Here is a 24,832-nt window from a genome sequence, read left to right as displayed (position 1 = left end):
TACTGTGGTATAAAATTTTCAGTATCTGTAAAAAATTGTTTTCTTCTGTGATGATCTTGATGAGATGCTCCATATGTTAATTATGTTAATAGAGTATCCAACATGATGTCCGTAACTCTACTTAAATATACTACTTAAGAAATCAAAGTTGTTCAGTGAAATGCTAATTAATACTTACTCAACAAGTGAACACCCATTCAGTCTTTCCTTCAATGCTTGAAATTTGCAGGATCCCTGCCTACACGAAAACGACTCTACAGTGTTGGTGCAATATCCCTTGGGCTGATGTGTGTTTTTCTTCTGGCTGCCCTCACAGCATTGTGTTTTTATTGTGAGTATTCTTTGCCTGGTTACTATTTCTTACATCTAGGCAAGAAAAGTCACAGATTCATTATGTAAGGCTGAGTAAATTTACATTTCCTGTTTCTCATAGATAAAAATGTTCTTTACGATATTGAAACAAAGAAAAACACCCTTAAAGCAGAAGGAGACCAACTGCATTCTAGCTATAGCAAACTGAAAGCAGGAGGAGATCAGGTAGAGACCAGCTACAAGACACTGAAAGAACAATTAGATCAGTTGAAAACCAGCTACAACATGTTGAAAACAGAAGGAGATCAGCTGAAAACCAGCTACAACACATTCAAAGCAGAGGAAGACCAGCTGAAGACCAGTTACAACACAATGAAAGCGGAAAAAGACCAGTTGAAGACCAGCTACAACTCTCTGAAAGCAGAGGGAGACCAGCTGAAGACCAGCTACAACTCACTGAAAGCAGAAGGAGACCAGCTGAAGACCAGTTACAACACACTGAAAACAGAGGGAGATCAGCTAAAGACCAACTATAACACACTAAAGGCAGAGGGCAATCAACTGAAGACCAATTACAACACAATGAAAACACAGGGAGATGAGTTAAAGACCAGCTACAACACACTAAAGGCAGAGGGAGATCAATTGAAGAGCAATTACAACACAATGAAAACAGGGGGAGATCAGTTGAAAACCAGCTACAACACACTGAAAGCAGAAGTAGGCCAGCTGAAGACCAGCTACAATACCCTAAAGGTAGGAGGAGATGAGTTGAAGACGAGCTACAACACACTGAAGACAGAGGGAGATCAGTTGAAAAGTGGTTACAATACACTGAAAGCAGAGGGAGACCAGCTAAAGACCAGCTATAACACACTGAAAACTGGAGGAGACCAGTTACAGACCAACTACAACACTCTGAAAGCTGAAGGAAATCGCTTACAGATCAGCTACAACACACTGAAAGCAGAAAATGACCGCTTACAAACCAGCTACAACACACTAAAAGCCAACAATGACCAGTTAAAAACCAACTACAACACACTGAAAGCACAAGAAAGCCAGTTACAGATACTTTACCAAAACTTCTCTGAAATGATAAAACAGCTAAAGAGTGAGTAATTTACTTATTCTATTTATATAACAGAGGAGGGCGCGGTGGCGCAGTGGGTTGGACCGGGTCCTGCTCTCTGGTGGGTCTAGGATTCGTGTCCCACTTGGGGTGCCTTGCGGCGGACTGACGTCCTGTCCTGGGTGTGTCCCCTCCCCCTCCGGCCTTACGCCCTGTGTTGCCGGGTAGGCTCCGGTTCCCCGCGACCCTGTATGGGACAAGCGGTTCTGAAAATGTGTGTGTGTGTGTGTATATGCTAATGGGGGGGGGGTGTGGTGGCGCAGTGGGTTGGACCAGGTCCTGCTCTCCGGTGGGTCTGGGGCTCAAGTCCTGCTTGGGGTGCCTTGCGACGAACTGGCATCCCGTCCTGGCTGTGTCCCCTCCCCCTCCAGCCTTACACCCCGTGCTGCCGGGTTAGGATCTGGCTCCCTGCGACCCCCGTATGGGACAAGCAATTTTAGACAATGTTTGTGTTTGTGTATATGATAATGCCATAAATCTGCATTTTACCTTGAGACATGTTTTACCAATATAGGCCTTACAGTTCTATTAACTTTTCATTGTAATGGTACTGTTTTTACTGAAATGTGTACATACACTGAGATGATTATCAAGTAATTCTGCATGTTGGTAAACAAGACACTTCTGTGATTTAGGGAATACCATAATATAAGCCATAAATATGCTGGACAAACTGTTCCTTTCATCTGCAGAGAAAGAATGTCCTATGGGCTGGGTGGATTTCAACTCAAAATGCTACTATATTTCCACTGAGAAAAAGAGTTGGGATGACAGCCGAAGTGACTGTATCGCCAGAGGAGCAAACCTGGTGATCATTAAAAGCCTACAAGAACAGGTGAATCCAGGGAACTAACTGTGAGATTTAGCCCATTCGTTGTTGGAGTGTTTTTTTTTCTTTTTTTAAGATTTACAATCCTTAAATTAATATGTATTCATTTAATTGGTGCTTTTCTCCAAAATGACTTACAATGTTAAGCTACTTACAACAATTTTTCCATTTATACACCTGGGTAATTTTTACTGGAACAATTTGGATAGGTACCTTGCGCAAGGATACTACAGCTATAGGTAGGAATCAAACCTGTGACCTTTCGGGTGTAAAGGCAGCAGCTCTAACTATTATGACACCAGTATTTACCTATATCCAAATAGTTACCCACAGATGTCACAATTAAATAGGAGTTGTATGCTGCAGATAATTATGGTAGATAATTAGTGAAAACTGTTTTAACATACAATTTTTTACAATTATCCTCAAACATAAACTTAGTGTTAAAATGTTTGACACATGCAAATGCTATTTCTTTTAACAAATTCCACTTTTAAATTAACAAAATAGGAGCAAAAGTCAAATAATCAAACAATTCAGTTCCAAAACAATTGTCTAATAAAATATTTGAATATGAGATAAACAAATTTCACTTCCCCCACCCTTGAATGAACCAGGTCAATCCAGGTGTATGAAACTATAAACTAACCTCTGATCTGCCTTACCAAACAGAAACTTGAACCCTTTATGGTCTTAATGCACAGCCTGTATGCAGGTAACACATATAATGCAATATTTCACAGTCATGGAAGAGTCAATAATGCTACTGGTAGGAATACAGACTGGTAACCTAAAGGTTCTCTGCTGAAACCCCACTCTAGTCACTGCTGTATTACCTTTGTATAATGCTTTTATTCTGAACCGCTCCAGTATAAATACATGGCTGTATAGGCTGTATGGGTGTGTGTATGGAAGTACAGCCAGGGCCAGAATCAACTGTTGGTAACCACTCAAATGGTTTTCTAGGGAAGGGAGGAACAAAAGAGACAGCGAGGACATGCTAATGGATCGCCAAAAGTGAACGTACAGTGTAGTTGTACTGTGTGCTGTTATTTGTCAGAAGTGGGAAATATATATGATGTAAATCACAGTCTAATGGACAGAAATGGCAGTATAGCAAATTATTAACCTGTTGCATGAGAAAATGGTATATGTTTTCACAAGCCACATTCTGTCAGGGATGGGTGTATTTACAACCTTTCAATTTATCCATAGTGTAAGTGACTCATGGTAAAAACAGACTCGTGACATTTTAATTGTTATTTTAAAATTAATTGACTCTTTTGTTGAAACTGAAATGAGACTTTCCTTTTTGGCAACCTCACCATAAAGACCTGCAGTATGGTTTGAGTCACACCTATAAGGCTATAGCTGTGATCTGCAGGTGCTGTCAGCTGATCCACCTACTGCTGGTTTTAAGTTTTTACTGTGTTCTTTGTACCACTTTTCAGAATTTTCTCTTTACACACAACAAAAGAATCTGGATTGGTCTGTCAGACAAGGAACATGAAGGAAACTGGAAATGGGTGGATGGGACACAGCTGACCACAAGGTGAGGGAGCTGATATAATCAACTCATTCCACACCTGGGCTTTGTGAATTGTTCATGTGAAATATTAAAACATAAAGCACCTCAAAAACATTATTAAATTATAGGACCTCTTTCTGATATACTTGGATTGAAATGTTAAAATGAAAAAGGAAACGAATCCTGAAGCCACTTAATAATTGTTATAAATATTTTGTGTACAGTTTCACGCTATGCTAAATGGGACATATGTTCCCGTACATATAGGAAGAGCTCATATCACATATTGTTCTTTGTATTTATCTAATTGTTGCATTGTTGTCCTCAGCTATTGGGCAAAAGGGGAGCCGAACGATCATCATCAACAGGAGGACTGTGCTGAACTCAACATAAACTTTGGTGCGCCACTTAACTGGAATGACCTGCCGTGCAACCAAAAGTACCACTGGGTGTGTAAAAAGGAAGCTTGACACTGATTGAGTGCAAACACACAATGCCACATTAGTACCATCATCAGAAGATTCATACGCTAGCATACTGCTGATAGTTGCTGTTATGAAATCATGTCATGCAAAAAATATATATTAAATGATTTTTATTCGATCATGTGATTTTATTTATTGTAAAAACAAATGCTTTATTTGGATTAGACTGCTTAATACTGTATTATATGTAACATCTGTTTAAAAGTAAAAAAGACAGTTTCACATAAAACAGTTTTCAGCCATCACGTTGATGATATAAAAAGTGAGTGATCTGTGCACAGGTGTAAAAGTTGTGATCTTCAGATTGCATAAAAATTGCAAAGGGTGTGGCATGAAGCCAGTGAGAGCAGAATCATGGACCTGGAAACAATGCCGCTTCAATCAACTAGTACTGATGGCATTCCAATCCTTCATTTTCTTCAATGCAAAAGTGGATGTAGACTGTGGAACATTTTTACAAAAAATATATATCAGATGAGGGTCGATACAAAAAAGATTCCTGTGTCATCATTTTGTACTATGTCTCATTTACATTAATTCATTTAGCAGACACTTTTGTCCAAAGTGACGTACATCTCAGCAAAAGTACAATTTATGCATTACATGAAGAGAAAGCGGCATAGCTGCAGACATGTGAGTCTCAAGTAAACCTAGTTTGTTAGTTACCACTTACTGCACTGAGGTTCATCGTTCAAGTAGGTGCATAAAACACAGGATATACAAATCCTGACACACACACACACACACACACACACATTTTCTGAACCGCTTGTCCCATACGGGGTTGCGGGGAACCAGAGCCTAACCCGGCAACTCAGGGCGTAAGGCTGGGCGGGGAGGGGACAAACCCAGGACAGGACGCCAGTCCGTTGCAAGGCACCCCAAGCGGGATTTGAACCTCAGACCCACTGGAGAGCAGGACCCAGTCCAACCCACTGCGCCATCGCACCTCCCCCAAATACTGATACCCTCCTACCAATTTTTTTTTTCTTTTTTTTAATATTATAAAATACACAAATAAGCAAATACAATGCCAGAGTAGTGGCTAAATAAAAATCTCATCATATTGTCATTTCTGAGTATGTAACTAAAGGTAGGGTAAAGAATTTCTTTTGCTGCTCTGCTTACATCACCACCCTCTTCAACTTGTCTAAAATATTTCTGCCAAAAGTCGAGCTCTCAGAAGTACTGCCATATTATTTCAATTCTTCCATCTCTTCACTGGCAACCCAACACATATTCAGCAACTGCTGAACTCTGCTCAACACTCAGTGACTGCTTATAAAGTACAAGACATTTTCAGATGCTATAGGTTGGCTCATTGCCTAGCCCCACTGTGTTTCACTAGGTGTGATACATGTGTTGGTATGACACACGCTCTGACATCAAACACTTCACCTTGCCTGGTGGATGTTCAGTCTTCATGGGTTCTTGCAAACTATGCCACACATGCATACTGCACTTGCTAACATGTGTTCAAAACCATTTTTTAGAAAGTCTCAGCCATAACATCATCTTGTAGATACCCGTGTAAAATTTACAGAATAAGCTGATATCTCACACTCTAGGCAATTCCATCCTGTCTCTCCAAGAACTGAACTCATCCAAAGTCAGTAAAAGGGCTAGAAAAATCATTGTAGACCCCTCACATCCAGGCCACTTCCTCTTCGAACCTTTGCCATCTGGCCGGCGCTACAGAGCACTGAGCACCAGGACAGCCAAGCACAAGAAAAGTTTCTTTCCTCAGGCCATCTACCTCATGAACAGCTAAATCCTCCCTGGAAAGTAAACCAGTGCAATACACAACGCTATTTAAATTTAGAATTATATCTATTTATCACATCATATGTCTTACTCACATTCTCTTGCATTTGTATAGAACATACCTGTACCTACATATGTCTAGTGACTATTTTTTGTATATTGTGTACTTTATATTTTTATATGTTTTTTATCCTTTATTCACACATTCTATCTTCTTATCTGTGTCTTGTCACTGTCATTCTGTCTGTGCTGTGGAAGTTTCTGTCACCAAGACAAATTCCTTGTATGTGTGAACATACTTGGGAATAAAGCTCATTCTGATTCTGATTCTAAATGTCAGGTTCATACATGGCTTTTCTCCTCCTCCAGTTTCTGGAAAAATATGTCTTAAAAACAAAAACACACTTAAATGCTTTCAAAGGATATGTCATTTCTTTATTAATTTTGTAGAAACACTAACTGACAGAAGAAGAAACTGTATAAAAAAAATATTTTCCATGGATTCTCAAGTCTACTTCAAGATTCTAATAATTGTGTATTATATTATCTTTGCCAAAATAGATTAGCTTTGTATTTTGCAGATCATCTTGGTATAATTTTATATAGAACCACAACCTTAGTGATTATGGTAATACTTAAATCAAATATCTGACACCTGTTCAAACAGGCTTCACAATAAGATACAACCTTTTTCATCAGTTTTCTCTGTAAACCCTGATATATCCTTTGCTTTGGTGGTGTCTTGCTTTGGAGGAGTATGTTTTATGAAAAAATACTTCAGAAATGTGACCTTATTCTTTAAATCCTCAATAGCAGCATTCAACAAATTGGCCTCCTTTTCAAACCCCTCCTCGAGTAAAGCTTTCTGTTCCTACAGAAAGAAAGAGGGAGACATTTACACTACATGTTTACCTTAAAAAAATAGATAAATGTGCCTTACAATTACACAGTCTGTCACAAGAGAGTAGTATTCATTACTATAATTTTCAGGATTTACATTTACATTTATTCATTTAGCTAACACTTTTCTCCAAAACGATGTACATATCAAATAACAATACAAGAAGTGCATTATATCAATGGAGGAGAAATTTATCCTGCAACACCTCAAATCTAGAGGTTAACATATTCTTATCTATAGGGGAACAAACTGCAGTTAATTAGATTTTAGGTTAGTTTTAGAATTTTGGAAGTTACAGTGCCATCTATTACTGGTATAGAAACAATAATGAAAATATATAAATACCACAAGTCTCCTTTCAAGAATCCTTTCATTTTCTTCAATCATTGCCTTGCGTTCCTTCTCCATTTTTTCCTCTAATTGCTGTATATTTTCCTTGTGTGCCTTTTGTACGTCTAAGAGTCTTTGGTCAAGGATTTCTTGTTTTTTCTTGGCTGCCTCTGCTTTAAACTTCTCCAGCTCAGCACGCGCTTTCTCCTCTAAAAACCCCACAAGATCAAATTATTTAACTGAAAAACATTGCAGTTGTCCAAAGAATTAACCAAATGGTTAAATATTGAAATAGATGATATCTCACAGTTTTATAATATATTTAATAGTAATCCTCTAACCTGCTAGTTTCTTTTCCTGTTTCGTCAAATTTTTGTCTGCCACAAGAATACATGACTCCATTTCTTTCTTCTGTTTCATGAAGGTCTGCAAAGTCTCTTCAGCCTGGAAAAATAGTTTAAATATTAGCATGTAAGTATACAATCAGTGCCACCATGTGTGTCTGAACAAGAAAGTAACTGAATGAGAATCACTCACTCCACTATCATTAACTGCTTGTTCAATTCAGAGTCTCAGTAGTCCTGTGCCTATACAGAAAGCTCAAGGCCAAAGTGTAAGTAAGGTACACCCTGGATGAGATGCCAATCTATCTCAGGGTTGCTACAGACACATTCGCAAAGGAACCCAGAGGAAACCCCCACAAACAAACTCCAAACAGATCAAACCTACAGCCAAACAGCCTAGGTGCTGTGAGGCAGTAATGCTGAGAAGAACACATTTAATTTAATTTAAACATTTAATTGTAGAAAATAGGTAAATAAATGATATAGGAAATAAATTATTCCAAGTGACCGTAAGTGAAGACCATTTGAAACTTGATTTGCCCATAGATCCATAGTTACTTTTACCACTAGTTCACAATCAATAAAAGTTTAGCAGCTGTCATGGAGCCTGAGCTGTGGATATAAATCCCTTTCGCCTCCACTGACACGTTTCATTTCTGACATCTGCAATTACCCAGGAGATGCAAAAAAAGTCATGTCTGACATCAAAATGGTTTTGAAGGAGATTCATCTCTGTCTGCATCTGGCATCATTGTTTGCTTCTCATAAAAGGAGACTATTTGCTGGCTTGTATTGCGGATTTTACAAAGTGTGCATTAGTTTTTCTGCCTCTTGATATGGCTATTTTATTTAATGTTATTGATCCAGTGTATGTTGAGAAGTTCCTGGCATGCCTAGCTTTGAGAACAGTCAGTATTTCAGTGTTTTCATCATACTCTGCACCTGAGTCCACCATCAGTCCTGGAATGTGTTTATTCTTGCATGATAGTACCACAGGTGTCCCATAATATATTTGCCAGATAACTTTTGTAAAAACTCAGGATAAAACTATATTTAAAAAAAAAAATATGGAAGACAAATATCATTTTTATTAACTTCAAACATTAACTTTACAACTGCTGTAAAAAAATCTGTTGTCCTAGTAATCAACTCTGACACTTCACAGATTCATTTCATAAGCATGTGCTATCATGTTCCAGCCTCCTTCAACTTTTTTTTTTTGTTAATCTACATGCTGAAAAGGTTAACAATAGAAACATTCCTTGGTCTATTATTTCCTCGGGTTCTGTAAAAGTCTCAGATAGATGTATCATATATAAATGTAGACTCTTCATTTTTAAATTTTTATTACCTTTGAAGTTGAAACTAGTTTAACATTACTGGGAATAATACAAATTAAAAAACATATTGCCTCCACAAATTCCTATTTAATACTGATTGTTCACAGCATGCAGCACTTTCAAACACTAAGCAGAAGATGTAAACATTGAAAGTGAGTTGCATCAACCCAGACCCACATTCCTGTTCTGATGCCCTTTACAGCCAGTTAATGTCAAGTCAAGGAAATGCATTTCACTTTTGCTCCACAAACACAGAAACTTCAGAAAATGGATAAGGCAAGAAAATCAATTTAAAAGCCTAGAAAATATTCCTTGAACTATACCTTTAAAAATTTGCAGCTTAAGTTTGTATAACATAAGTGTGCCGTATGCTATGTCTTGTGACTATAACAGCTTGAATTACAAACAAGCTAAAGTAACTGCTAAAGTAACTTACAAACTCAATTTTCTCTGGAATGCTAATAATAATGCAAGTAAATAAAAGAAGTAATAAAATGTTAATTTCTCATAGTGGATCACCAAATGATTATTTAAAAAAAAAAAAAAAAAAAAAAACTTTTTTTAATGCAATACCTTTGTGCCTTTACCGGGCCTGTCTCTGTATTTCTGAATGATGCTGTCCACCTCGATCCTAAAATCAGTGTATCCTCCTGGTCTCATGTAGAACTCCTGGAAAATGTCTCTCCACAGCTCCTCCAGCAGATCATTACAGAACTTGTAGGAGAGTTCCTCATTCTCCTTACATTTTCTGTCATACTCCTTCTTTATGTTCTCCTGATGTTAAAGGAAGAGGACAACCTTCTCAGATTGACATGTTTAATGAAATGATTTTTTTCTCTCCTGCACATCACAGACAGAGACATTACTAAGACACTGATTTTAATGGATTACCTGACTAGTGAACATTTCCTACATGCTGGCAAAAGCAAATTAAGATGGATCTAAAATGGTGTAGTCTGAAGAAAGTTTAACTGAAAGTACCATGAGAGCTTTCTGGTAGAGTTGGTCTGTATCCTTGAATGAGCGCTCCATGAAGAGCTTCAGGGCCTCCTTCATACACTCGTCATGAACACCGGAGACCTCCTGCTGAGTATTAGTGGGCAGAACTACCCGCTCATCCAACAGATTTCTGTAGAGGTTGTGAGAAATTTCCACTGCAGCAGAGTTTTCTATATGAGCCAGGACATCCACTGCATTCTCCAAGCAGGGGACCTCTCCGCTTCGAATGGCGTCCACATACGTCAATACCAGGGTGCCAAGCACTGAGGCCACGGAATCACAGTGGAAGAAAGAATACAGAAAAAAAGGAAGAAAAATGCAGATTATTTTTATTCTTTTAGCTATGAGGTGATGTACGATAAACAAAATATTAAACCAACAATTATTTAAGCAGCCATTAGCTTAGTAGTAACATTATAACAATATTTTCTGTTGTTATACTACAAGCTTACCAGCTAAGACTTACTATTTCCAGTGACTGTGACATCCCCCACAATAATTTTCTCCTTTGAACAGTTGAAAATGTAACTGCAAAAGTCATTAGTCTGTTTGACAAAGTCAGGATCCAAATCACTGTCTCTCAGTTTCTCTAATTCCTTCAGTTGACTTCTGTTGCCAGGCTGGTAAAAAACAAAGCACTTCCGGCTGGGGAAGTAATTCCTGATACATTCACGAGGAGTATTGCCCTGGGGAGTTTCTGGAGAACATTTTAAAAACTAAGAAACAGATTGGAAAAGTTTTTTCTATAATTTTCTTATTTTTCAAAGCAGGAATTTTTTTACAAATTCAAAATTATGATGATAATTGATAATTTGGTTTAAATGTAAAGCTATCAGAAAATCCAAACACAGACATAGACCATATAACTTTATCCTAAAATATATCATACATTATTATTATTATTATTACCACCATTAATTGCTTAGCTGGGACTTAAATCAACAACAACTGACAGCATTTGCTCCCTTTATATACAGGGGGTACAGCTTGTAGTGGTTACAGTTACTGCAAGCTTTTGGATTCAAAGGTCACAGGTTCAAACCCCCTCTAGCTGTAGTACCCTTGAGCAAGGTACTAACCCTAAATTGCTCCAGTAAAATTACCCAGCTGTGTAAATGGGTAAATAATTTTAAACTTGTAACTGTAATAATTGTAACCTCAGCATTGTAAGTTGCTTTTGAGAAAAGTATAGTAAATTGAAGTGAAGTAAATTAATAAATGTATCATTTACTAAAGAAATTCAGTGCAAATACCTTGATCAAAGGTACTGCAGCAGTTGTAGGGAGATACATTTTTAAAAGCAACTTTGTAAGTTACAAGTTCATGTCCTTTACTGGTAAATGTTTAGCTATTTCTGCTTTAGTTATTTTTACTACTTCTATAAATGTAAGCGTAACAATGTTTTATATGTAACATAATTACTATACTTATAGACAACTGTTTCTGTGTTTAAAATGATTAAAATATTCATCTGTTCTTGGAAATTACTTATCCAGTTAGATTCGTCTGCATCCATATCCAGCTCTGAAAATATGGTCAAGGTACATTATGTCTACAGTACCACTTTGCTGGCCACTCACACATTCACACCAGTTCAATAGAGAAGGCAGAAGAATTCTCTGAAATAATGTTATTCTTACCCTTTCTCAGTTTGAGAGAGTTCTCCAGATACCCATCAGGTGTGACCTTCTTCCCATCTATATCCAGTTCCAGACTGAAGTCTCTTACAGCCCACACAAATGATGGGAAGAAGCGCATAAATTCATTTGATGCCTTTTCCTTATCCTCCTTACTGGATTTCACCCTGATGAATTCACTGATCTCTGTTACAAAGCTGACACACATTGTCATTAAGGAAAAACATGGAAGATATCAGACTTGCGAAAAAGAAAAAAAAAAAACTATAATGATAAAATAGTTCTCAGAAATGTTTAATTTGGGGGTGCAGTGGATAACTAACAGGTCCATAAGTTTTAATTTATTTACATTTATTATTTATGCAAAGTGTGATCTACTTTGTATAGTCTCCTTATATTCCTCCATTGATTTTCAGTAACTGCTCAAACAATACAGTGCTGCAGTGGTCAAATGATTTCGTCTCTGAGAAGCCAGGCGAAATCATCGTTATCAAGCATATTCTCTTCAGTCAGAACCATATCCCATGCTGCTGAACTGAAATAGTAGAAATCCGAAAGTCTTACAAATTTAGGAGCTTTTAATGTAACTCCTTGCTTCTTTTCACTATGTGCTTTCCTCAACTTAAGTCAACATCCAGCAATCCCCACAGACCTTTAATTGCATTCTCATCCTTCTATTCCATCTTTCTCCTTCCAAACTGGTGACATTTTGCCTGGCTTTTCATAGTCAAAGTCAATTCCATCACCTACAAGTTCTTAACATTAACCTGCCTTACCCATGCAAGGACTTCCAGCAAAGCCACATTCCTTGCATTTCAACTCATTTTTGAAAGTGAAATCTCCAATGTTCTGCTCTCACCACCTGCTCCCGTGATCCCATCCTTTCCCTTATCATGTAGTCCATTTCCCCACAACTCACTCCTTTTATTTCTTTCATCTTTAATTCCTCACTCTCCTCTCATTGCTTCTCATGTGCCTTTAAAACTGCTCACGTCTTGCTGCTGTTTAAAAAAAACCTTTTTTGGACACAAACTCAGTCCAGAATTACAGGCTGTCTCTTCTCTTTCTAAAATCTTGGTACGTGCAGTTTACAACCAGTACCCAAACTTCAGCCTGCAGAAAAACGACTGCAAAAGTTTTCTGCTCTTTTCGATCTACACCTCCTTCCTCTGCCCTGTCATTGCCTCCCATGGATTCAAATACCACTGCTACGCTGATGATACCAAATTCAGAGCATCAGACATTTCCGAGCGCTTCACTGCCTGCCTGTCGGACATCTCTGCATGGATGTCTGATCTCTACCTACAGCTCAACCTCTCCAAAACAGAGATCCCACATCTCCTAGCTGGCCTGTCTTCCTGTCATGGTCTCTTGATAAACCTGGACAACTCACTCATTTTGCCTACCACTGTCACGTCCCACAGGGTTACTGCCCCTCCTGGTCAGAGGTGGCGCCACTCAGTGCCGCTAGGTAACACTCACCTATCACCTCACAGTCTCATAGGACACGGAGGTATAAAAGGAGCCAGCGGAGCAGAACCACTCGCGGATTCTTAATCAGCAGTTCTATTGTGCTCCCTTGGCAATTAGTAGTCTCTTGTTCCCTCAGTCTGTTTCCTAGGTGTTCATGTTCCAGTCCCGAGTGCCCGTCCTGTCAGTTCCTGCCTCTTGTTCTCCAGTCCTGGTCCAGTGTTCCAGTCCGGTATTTCATCACGTCTCGGGGTTGCGCTCATACTCACAGAGTAGCGTTTCACTGTTCACCGTAGTTAAAACACAGTGTGTGTTTCCTGGTCTCATGTTTCCTGTTTCACTTCCACCGAGTGTCTTACAGTACGCACAGTGCACTTTTAACATCACCCTGCACATGAGGTCATTTTACGTTTCGTCCATGTTCGGACGTAATAGCAACGCGCATCCGTGTCGGACTCCCGTCCGGACGCTACAACCACCTCCTCAGGTAAGAGTCTGAGTGATTATTGACTCAAGTCTATCTTTCTTTCAGCACATCAAAGCTACGACACGGACCTGCAGATACATCCTGCATAACATCCACAGGATCCATCCTTACCTCACAACCAACTCTGCCCAACTACTTATCTAGGCCATGGTGACATCCCATCTGAACTACTGCAGCTCTCTCCTGTCTGGCATTCCCACTACTGCCATCAAACCTCTACAGCTGATACAGAATGCTGCTGCCTCAGTTGTGTTTGACTTGCTGAAGCATTCCCATATATCTCCTCTACTCGTTTCTCTACACTGGCTTTCTATAGCTGCTCGGATCAAATTTAAGACCCTGGGTAAAGCCTACAAATGCATCAATAGACCTGCTCCAAGCCATCCACATTGACTGATCAACTACCATACCCCAACCAGACTGCTATGCTCTTCCACATCTGCCAACTTGGTGGTCCTGCACAAGAAAGGTAATGTACAGAGCTTCTTGGTTCTGGCTCCATTGTGGTGGAATGACCTCCCCCTCTCACTCAGAACCGCTGAAACTCTGTTCACATTTAAAAAGGGTCTGAAAACTAATCTCTTCCAAACTCACTTCGCCCATGATCTTTTAAGTTCACGTAAGGTGTAAATGTTCATGCACCATAACTTTAAGATCATGCCTGGATAAGCCTTTACACAGCTATTCCTGTAACGTACATAAATGTTTTGATGTATCGCAAAAAAAAAAAAAAAAATTAGTTAGAAGGTGATCAGGAATCGTCGATTTTTATGCAGTTACTCGCGTGATGAACATTGGTGCATATGGTGGAAAGAAAGAAACTAACTATTTAAGAATCATACGTCTGCAACTATGTTTCTTTCTCCTAATGTAATGCACATATTGTATTTTCCATGAGATGCACATCGCTTTGAAGAAAAGTGTCTGCTAAATGAATAAATATAAGTATAGTAACCTTTGCCCCAGATGATTCAGGGAGATGGATGGATTCAGGGAGAGTCATTCCACTGAGACCACCCTCCTTCCAGTGCCAGAAGTTCTACAGTGAGTCAGAGCTGTCAAACTATCCTCAGTTTTTTTTAATGGAATTTACATTTATTCATTTAGCAGACGCTTTTGTCCAAAGCGACATACATCTCAGCAAAAGTACAATTTACGCATTACATTGAGAGAAAGAGACATAGCTGCAGACATGAAAGTCTTAAGCAAACCTTGTTTGTTCCCTACCACCTGCTGCATGAATTTGGTGCTGAGCCCATTAATTTTCTCCATCCACACCTCTTCCCTTGGCTCTGTTGTGGCATCTCACTAGTACACTGATGATTCTGAGCTATTCCTCTCTTTTACCTAGGTGACACAGATCTATCAACTCATATTGCAGCTTGCCTCCTGGACATCTTTGCTTTGATGACTGACCATATCTGTAACTAGTCTTTCTAAGATCCTCCATCTCCCAGTAGGTCCATTTGTCTATCTGTTGGGAACTCTGTGGAACTAGACCTTTTGCTCATTTCATACACTTCATCAGTCATTAACTTGGGACATTACATTTTATTTAAATCTGTTTCTCCTGATGTATTGAAGCCATAAGCTGATCCTGCAGGTACCTCTTGCATAAAATTCACAGAATTATCCCCTATTTCACAACACAGTTAACACAGCACTATTGTGCTATCTCCCCTGGACTACTGTAACTCAATGTGGTCTTCTAGCTCATGCTATCAATCGTCTTCAGCTGATAATGCCACAGCACAGGTAGTGTTGTACAGTCCACCTCATACCAACAAAACAGCTCTGACTCGTTGAGGCATAGACTCCACAAGACCTCTGAAGGTGTACTGTGATATCTGGCACCAAGACATTAGCAGCAGATCCTTTAAGTCCTGTAAGTTTCGAGGTGGGGTCTCTGTGGATTTGACTTGTATTTCCAGCACATCCCACAGATGCTCAATCAGACTAAGATCTGGGTAATTTAGAAGCCAAGTCAACACCTTGAACTCTTTGTCACATTCCTCAAACCATTCCTGAATAATTTTTTGCAATGCGGCAGGGCGTATTATCCAGCTGAAAAAGGCAACTGTCATCATAGAATACCGTTGGCATGAAGGGGTTTACGTGGTCTGCAACAATCTTTAGGTAGGTGGTACATGTCAGAGTAACACCCTCATGAATCCCAGGAACCAAGGTTTCCCAGCAGAACATTGGCCAGAGCATCACACTGTCTCTGCCAGCTTGCCTTCTTCCCACAGTGCATCCTGCTGCCATCTCTTCCACAGGTAAATGATGCAAACGCACCCAGCTGTCCACATGATTTAAAAGAAAACGTGATTCACCAAACCACACCACCTTCTTCCATTGCTCCATGGTCCAGTTCTGATGCTCACGTGCCCATTGTACGCACTTTTGGTGGTGGACATGTAACACACGTGTAACACGTGGTGTAATGTTTTGTTCTAAGACCAGTAGGTTCGTCTGTGGAGGTGTAAATAAAGGACCACTTGATTTGGCAATTATTAAAATTAACTATTAAACTTTACCAAAAACTGTGCTTCTCTTGTTTTCTCATATACATTATTTTCGGTAAAACATTACTTTAAATAACATGAAACTGAACTCTGATAACTTAAAGCAACAAGGAAAAAAAAAATAATAATTTGCTTACACACAATACATACATACATACATACATGATACAAATTGTAGCAACTAAGGGCTAGACTAAGGGTGCACCCCAATATAACTATTAGGCATACCCAAGCTAACACTTGTTTGACAATTGGGGTTTAACACACCAGACCAGTGAAACAATCATATTTGGCGGGACTTCCAGTTGTGCTCTCACCCTACTGGATGATTGACCCAGTCAATCAACTCTAAGAAATTAGGAAAAAATAAAAATAATTCCTCTCTATTATAAAGTTATTTCCCTTAATTTATGTGAAATCTGCTAATCGTGTAATATATTGTGCAATATATTTACAGGGTTACAGATAGAGGTCAGCATGGGTACTTTGACCGGTCTGCAACTATGCAGCCACGTACGCAGAAAGTTGCAATGCATTGTGTGTTCCGACACCTTTCTATCATGGCCAGTATTAAAGTTTTCAGCAATCTTTGCTACAGTATTGCTTCTGTGGGATCAGACCAGATGGGCTAGCCTTTGCTCCCTATGCGCATCAGTGAGCCTTGGGTGCCTATGACCCTGCCACCAGTTCAGCAGTTGTCCTTCCCTGGACCACTTTTGGTAGGTACTAACTTCTGCATACCAGGAACACCCCACAAGACCTGCCATTTTTGAGATGCTCTGACCCAACTGTGTAGCCATCACAATTTGGCCCTTGTCAAAGTCGCTCACATCCTTATGCTCATTTTTCTTGTTTCAAACACATCAAATTCAATAACTGACTGTTCACTTGATGCCTAATATATCCCACCCCTTGACAGGTGCCACTGTAATGTCATAATCAATGTTATTCACTTCACCTGTCAGTGGTTTTAAAGTTGTGGCTGATCAGTCTTTATTGTGTTTCATGTTTGGTGCCAAACCACAACCAATTTCAGTATGCTATATACTGGCTATAAAGAGTTCCGAGCTATGAGTAAATAAACTAAAGACTAAATAAAGTTTATTAACTTAAATGCACATGATCTGACATAGAAGGATACTGCAAGCTTAGAAGTGCTTCATTGTCAATGATGCCAATGCTGTTATAGACCAAAGTACTGCTCAGTAAGATGGCCAGAGCAAAGATCCAGTGGTCATTTTTCTGATCTCCCTGTAACCAGATTCAAAAACCATCTTGTACTATGGTGTTTCAAAATGTCTAGTTTACATGCAAAACTATTACTTGTTTTGCTTTTCATATGTAAACCTACTGTATGGATGTTGTTTTGTATTAACATTTAGAAATTATTCTCCTAATATTTAAGTAGAAGATCCACACCTTTTCAACATCTCCCAGGCCCTCAGTATCCAGTAGGACTAGAGTTTGACCTTTTCTGCAGGGGTGAGGAACACACCACATCCAGATGCCCTTCGTCTTGGACTGGACAGTGGAGCCCAGAGGGAATCCTGAAACCAAAGATAATACCAATGCACTGCTTTATATAAAACTTAAAGAATTAAATAAATGAGAATGTTTCCAGTTGAATGTTTTTTTATGTGTAACCTCCATCCCAAGTCCAACCCAGGCTTACCTGAATTACTCTCAGCCAGTCTGTTCATCAAATAGGACTTCCCAGTGCGGTACTTGCCCACAATGGACACCACAACAACAGGCTGAGTGATGGAGCTCAGAATCTCTAGAGCTTCCTGGTTAGTTTTCAGCTTATTCTCCTCTGTGTTCTCAATCAGACAGATTGGATGGGCCATCTTCACTGGACCTCCCTGTAACACAGCATTCATGCTGCAGGATTCATTTATGACTGTAAATTGCCGTACATGTATGGCTAACCTGATGAGAGTAGTGTTTTTTTCATGTCTTAGTAAAATTTCCATTTTATTTCTTTATGGGATTAGCGCATTTTACCATTAATAAATTAAGAATTTGTTTTAATTACTTAATAGAAATTTACTTAGACAAACTTTCAAGCATCATGTCCACTAACTGAAAGAGTTATGTGGGGCTTTACAAAGTCATTGTAACCAGTACAGAACTAAAATACAAAGAATTATTACTTTAACAAGTACATAGAGAAACAACAAAACCAGGAATTACCCTTCTGGTTATTCTATACTATGCAATATTATTAGAAGATTACAATAAGAAATACTAAGTAATGCAGTAATAAGTAAAATGACTTTGCTAAGGTACATCCAAAATAAATAGTATTTTCTCGAAACTCTAGAGCAAATTAAGTGATTATCAAACAGATTTCCCAACCATAGCGATTTTTAATTTGCATTACCTTTTCCACTGATACCCCTGTTTCATTCTTCTGCTGCCTCTTTGACCACTCCATTGAATCCTCCCAAATAGCCAGTTTCTTTGGTTTCCCTGCAATTTATAATTCAATTCATAATTAAAAACAGAAGCAAACTTTGCATAGACCTTAAGATGTAATACTTGTCAAGTATATTGAGATTATATAGAGCCTGGACTATGTAGCCAGGGTATCTTAGGTAGTACTGGTCAATGGTAGGGGTCTCTCAGGCTTCTTTGTTCTTAGGGGTCCTCTATGGTCCCTGAGCATAGCACGGCATAGCATTGCAGCGTAGGTAACATTTCCTGGTGTTTTTGAAATACAGACATGGATCCTTTATTTGTAGGAAATACTGAAATATAAATCTAATAGAGCTCACAGAGCAGAAAAGAGTCAGGAACTGAAGACAGCATAGGGGTGGCATGGTGAGTTGTGTTACTATCTCAACAGAAATGATACTCTCGGTCTGTTTCTCCTGGACCTGTGCTTACAGCCAGCACACCTCCACTTTCCCCTAACACACGGAGAGCCACGGTCACCCTACCATTTTCCCCCTAAGTGCCCCCAGTGGTTACACACATTTAACATTATTTCCCATAATGCAACTATTTACATTGAATCAGTAACGCGGGTCGTTACAATATCTTATTTTCAAACATCTAGTCACTGTGTTCTCATGTAAAGTGAACCTCTTGGTTCCCAGTTTTTTTCTTTCTTTGGTAATACTTTAGATTTAGTTTCATGCTTAATAGGTAGCTATGCAGGAACTGATGGAGAACAGTGATACATAACACTGCAGTTACTGCTAATAAATAATAAGGAAGAGTGATTAACTAATAAGTAGGTAATAGCATACTGATGTTTGGGGTATCAATTAGGTATAAGTATCAATAGCAGGCTGGGTAGCCAGGTGTTAATTTGTTCTTAGCCAATCAGTGTGAATCAGAGATGAGCAATAACGTACCGAGTGTCGGGGGGAGGAGCAGACGGAGAATGAGAGGTTGGCGGGGACAAAAAAAAAAAAAAAAAAAAAAAGGACTGGGAGGCACGAGGTACTGGTTGTGAAGTCTCACAATGCGTTGCTGTTGCTCATCAAATTCAGAGGTAGGGGTTTCATAATGTGTAACTCTATAAAACGGGAGCGTGAGCTGTGTTTGGTGCTATCTTCACTTATTCTACTCAACTACGCGAGCGCTACCACGCGGTGGACCTCAGGCTAGTTAGTTATCACCCGCGCTAAGCCTAAAGGAGAGAGAGACTGACTTTTCATTTGTTCCCGGGGTTTCTGAGCTGCCACACTAGCGGTTGTAGTAGAGGTGCGCGAGACTCGCCACTGCATGCCGGAGGACCCAGTTTGCTTCTGCACGCGGACAGAGCGTCGGGGGGGGCTTATCCATCGCACGGATCACGTTTAGACAGAGGACTGGCGACCACGACGTTAAAGCAGCAGTACAGAATTTAAATGAAATGGACATTATGGTGTTTTAAGCATTACAGCAGTCAGTTTCACTTTATGGAAAGTGTAATTGAAATAAAATGGAAACACTAATACTATAACGATACACGTTACTGATGTTTAGGCGAGAAGAATTATTTATTACACATAGTTGTATTCTGGGTAAACTATAAATGCAGGGTTCAACCACTAGGGCAGTTTATGGGGAAACTAAGGAGGTGATTGTGTTTGTCGCTGTTCAGACAGTTTGGGGTCGCTAAGCAGGCTGATTGGAAGCGTAGCTCCCAGAAGAAATAGAGTGCTGAGATGGAAAGTATTCTTTTGTGTGACGGTGTTCCATAAAACGTTTAAGATAAACGCTGCTCCTGCCGTTCTCTTTCGCCCCATCCGAACCGAAAGCGCCGCGCGTCACAATACACATTTTTGTTTATTTTGTAGACGCTTATCTTCGAAGCAACTTCCAATAAATTCTATGTGTTATCAGCCTACACACCTTCAACAAGGTGGCTTACACTGTTAGATACGCTCTTTACAATGGGTCACTCATCCATACATTAGTGAAACACACGTATGGGGATAGGGCGAAGGAGGACGCAGAGGCAGCAGACTATGTGGATGTGGTAAGACCTAAGTAGTTCCTAAAGGTTTACCATGATTTTCACTTCAAAATACTGTTCCAGAAAAGTAATTCGTGAAGAACGGTGTGGTAACACTTAATTCATTACTACGGGGTTACCAGGATTTTCTTAATAACCTAGCCCTCAGTCATTATCTAATTTAGTCAAAGAGTAATAAGGAGAGCCGTCCCAAAGAAAACGGAGGTAGAACACATGGAATCTGTATAAATTTTATAAGGTAAATTAGCTACTGGTGATTTTCTACAAAACGCGGTTAGTTAAAGAGCGCAACAGATTCATTTAATTGATGGCAGTATGGAGAATTTGATCTTAATGAGTGATTTAGTTATTTCAGTATGGTGATATGGGACATAGGGTTCAAAATACTCTGACCAAACCACCTGAAGTAAAAGTAATCTGAAAATTGTATTGTGAATAATAAACAGGACCGTATTGCCATAAGTAATTGTGACTGTTGCTGAGTAGTAAATTCATAGTTATTTTAAATGAGCGTCGTGTAGTACTGCAGGAGGCATACATTTAAGTTATTAGTAACTATTAATTATCTAATTGTTACCCCAAACATCAGTATGTTATTACCTACTAATTAATCACTCTTCCTTATCAACAGTAACTGAAGTGTAGCACTATTTGTTCTGCATTAGTTCTTGCATAACTACCTATATGAAATAGTATTCGAAAGTATTACCCCTTTTTTTTTTAATATCAAGACTTTTTGTAAGTTTTGCTGATTAAAACTATTGGCGACTCTAATCACTTTGAACTAGTCCGATAAAAAATGTCCAGCTGCATAAATAAGTAAATCAGTTTAAGTCGCTTTGGAGAAATGCGTCAGATAAATTAATAAATGCAGAAGAAATGGAATGTAATATTTGCCTAGAGGTTTCAATATGTCGGAGAATATTCATAAACTAAGCCCATGCTTATAGTTTAAAGACTGATCCACAATTAATAAGATCCATAAATAATACTCGGCAAGAAATAATTACAAGAACAATACTCACACTGAAGCAAAGTAAAAAGTACCAGCAAAAAGAAATCAACAGTACACATTTAAAAACGTAGAGCCTACAAACATTACATAAAAATATAGAAATTACCCACCTTAAGAGACCACAGAACTAAAAGATTTCTCTTCAGAGCCATCCTTTTATATCCTGACACGCCCCTTTTGTTTCACGTTATTATTGTCTTCGTTTCATATCCAGGTCTATGAAGTACTCAGTTGAGAACATCAAAAATGACTAAGGGGCACTACCCATAATATATGTATAATCACGCAATACAAGCTATTGTAGCACTTTATGAACACCCAACTGAAAAACGTGTGTGTTATTTACCATATATAGTAAATAAATCTATCCATAGATAGATATTAAATTTACCTGTACATAGATATAAAAGCTATGTTTTATTATATCTAGCTTAGTCTAGCAATTAGTAACAGTTCCCAGTTACTAGAATAAGCTTCCAGCAGTTGACAGAAAGCATCTCCAACCTTGAAAAGCAAACTGTAGAAACCGCCACGCCTCATGCCATGAACACATGTACAGGAATGAATGGCCAATAGAGGACGCTGAAAGCTTCATAAACAGGTGCAGCTCTCAGCTTTACTGGGCCCCCCATCGACATATTTTGCTCCTTCTCAGTTCACAAATGCAAATTGCGACTCCACTATACTAGGGAGTGAATACTATAGAACATTATTAAGCTCATCATGTCTGAAATAGAGGTACAAGGGCTGTCTCCATCATAAATATTACATAAAGAATATCTAACCTAATAATAGCATGATTAAAACAGTTTTCTGTTTTTCTGAGAACGAACTCAGTTTGAACCCATGCCCAGTTGCACAGCCTAGATACTCTGAGGCACCACCGTTGCCTAATCCATGTCTTTGATATTGATTTGGTTCTCTTTGCTTAAATATTTCCTAAACTGTTCATTGTATGGAAACTGCATCTTGGTGTGGAACAGAAAAGTTTAATGTTCCAAGATCTTTATACCACGTGTCACAATTGGATCCAGTGGCTTCATTTTCATTATAGATCCATGCCCATGTGTTGTTTTTGTGTTTATTCTATGTTTTAGCCTCAGTTTGTAGGTTGATGGCATTATTTTGCATTTACCAAACATTAAACCCTTCTAAATTTTGCCAAACATATAAAAAGTCAGGTATCAGATAATGACATTTTCTCTATCTGCAACCTTAATCAAAATATGGTGACCCCAAACACTGTCTGAACCACTTGTCCCAGGGAGTCAGAGCCTAACCTGGCAGCACAGGGTATAAGGCCGGAAGGGAAGGGGACACACCCAGGACGAGACGCCAGTCCGCCCCAAGGCACCCCAAGCGGGACTCAAACCCCAGACCCACTAGAGAGCAGGACCTGGTTCAACCCACTGCACCACCATGCCCCCTTTGACCACAAACAAATCTGTCCACATGTCTCATTTCCTCCACTGAACAAGAGTCATAAGTTTTATAGTTACAGTACCTGCAGTCATTGCTGTTTGGAGTTTGTATCACTACTGCACGTTTCTTTTGTGCTGTTTTGAATCCAATGCGGTACATGTGTAATGCAGCAATAGTATTAGTATGCTACTGCCAAGTACTGAACAGAGGAAAGTGGAAATAATGAAGCTGTGCCCTCCCAATCAAGAGTTAACACACACACACACACACATTTTCAGAACCGCTTGTCCCATACAGGGTCGCGGGGAACCGGAGCCTACTCGGTAACACAGGGCGTAAGGCCGGAGGGGGAAGGGGAAACACCCAGGACGGGATGCCAGTCCGCCCCAAGGCACCCCAAGCGGGACTCGAACCCCAGACCCACCAGAGAGGAGGACCCGGTCCAACCTACTGCACCACCGCGCCCCCCCTGTGAGAAAGCAATATAAATTTATCTGAGCAGTGTGGTGTTTGTTGTTCAGTAATTTGATGACCTGAGGAAAGAAACTGTTTCTGTGCCTGGTGGTGTTGGACCACATGGTATGGTACCATCTACCAGGTGGTAGAAGAGCAAACGGTCCACGGCAGGGTCTTGAGTGGTCTTATTTTACACTGCCTCATTGTAATGTTTTGGATAGGAGGCAGAAAAGTATCACTGAGTGTTTGTTGTGTCTCAACAACCTGCTGCAGGTTGTGCACCTCCTGGGTGTGTCCCCTCCCCTTCCGGCCTTACGCCCTGAGTTGCTGGGTAGGCTCTGGTTCCCTGCGACCCTGTATGGGACAAGTAGTTCAGAAAGTGTGTGTGTGTGTGTGTGTGTGTGTGTGTGTGTGTGTGTTTTTGAGAGATTCTTCTTTGCTTCAGTTAGGTATTTCATGATGACATTGCTATTAAATCATCACTTACATTTATTCATGTAGCTCCAAAGGAAGTGGTACTGATTTACCTATTCATGCAGCTAAGCAGTTTCTTCTACTGGAGCAGTTTAGAGGAAGTACTTTGCTAAAGGGTATTACACCTGGGATTCAGACCTGAGACCAGCTATCCCTGGTACCACTTGACATTAGTTGTAATGTCAATACTGTGCATAACAGTAAGTTAGAGAGAGGAAAGGCACCGAAATGTACTGTATGCATGAATACTTACTGAAATGACTGAAACAAACAAAATATTTTGCTTCAGGTTAGTGCCGCAATTCACATTTTAAGCTGCCAAAGAGAACTAAGTATTAAGTTTAATTTTAGAACTAATTAGACTGAATTAGAACTGAGAATTAAGGACATGCCCCATTTGATGAAGATCTGTTGCCCAACTGAAGACCAAGTTGCCAGCCTCAGGATCAACACAAATCCTGCAGAAGGTGACTGACTCAGCTAGTGTGCAAACAAATTGTCACACAATTATCATTTGCGTAACTTACATACTTCAGTGATTATCTAGAAAGATGAGAGCTGTGGCTAAAGGTTAAATAGTTATCAGATTTTGTTTTGCATTTTTCAGCTGAACTTCTTTGTTGTGGTGATTATGATAAATCTCACACAATCTCTCACTTAGTTTCGCTAACTGCTTGTCTTTGTCAGGGTTGCAATGATCCGGAACTTGTTGTAGAATCACTGGACATGAGGCTTGGATAAAAATTCAATGCAGGGTATGATGAAAAGAAACCTGTTAACAATTTTCATTGCTTAAATTCTATTTCACTTTATGTGGAGCAGCAGTGATTTTTTTTTTTTTTTTTTTTTTTTTTTTTTAAAAAAAAAAACCTTTAGTCCCTGTGTGATTTTCATATTTTGGTAAAATTTGA

General features: G+C 39.3%; 2 protein-coding genes across 2 annotated transcripts; one reads left to right on the top strand and one right to left on the bottom strand.

Moving 5' to 3' along the window:
- Positions 1 to 271: 271 nt before the first annotated feature.
- Positions 272 to 4,307, top strand: LOC114910743 (CD209 antigen-like). The gene is made up of 5 exons (XM_029253065.1): positions 272 to 331; positions 434 to 1,426; positions 2,137 to 2,279; positions 3,725 to 3,825; positions 4,130 to 4,307. The coding sequence occupies exons 1-5, from the start codon at positions 286 to 288 to the stop codon at positions 4,269 to 4,271; spliced, it is 1,425 nt and encodes a 474-aa protein (XP_029108898.1). The 5' UTR covers positions 272 to 285; the 3' UTR covers positions 4,272 to 4,307.
- Positions 4,308 to 6,392: 2,085 nt separating this feature from the next.
- Positions 6,393 to 17,930, bottom strand: LOC108922605 (guanylate-binding protein 1-like). The gene is made up of 11 exons (XM_029252834.1): positions 17,756 to 17,930; positions 17,503 to 17,630; positions 17,225 to 17,334; positions 11,555 to 11,798; positions 10,431 to 10,650; positions 9,947 to 10,227; positions 9,539 to 9,739; positions 7,623 to 7,725; positions 7,297 to 7,490; positions 6,841 to 6,921; positions 6,393 to 6,422 (listed from the first exon to the last, which is right to left on the bottom strand). The coding sequence occupies exons 1-11, from the start codon at positions 17,928 to 17,930 to the stop codon at positions 6,393 to 6,395; spliced, it is 1,767 nt and encodes a 588-aa protein (XP_029108667.1).
- Positions 17,931 to 24,832: the final 6,902 nt, after the last annotated feature.

The sequence above is a fragment of the Scleropages formosus genome, chromosome 6 (assembly GCF_900964775.1).
Source record: "Scleropages formosus chromosome 6, fSclFor1.1, whole genome shotgun sequence".
Classification (NCBI taxonomy): domain Eukaryota; kingdom Metazoa; phylum Chordata; class Actinopteri; order Osteoglossiformes; family Osteoglossidae; genus Scleropages; species Scleropages formosus.
Note: the sequence above shows the minus strand (reverse complement) of the source record. Positions and strands in the feature narration are given on the sequence as shown.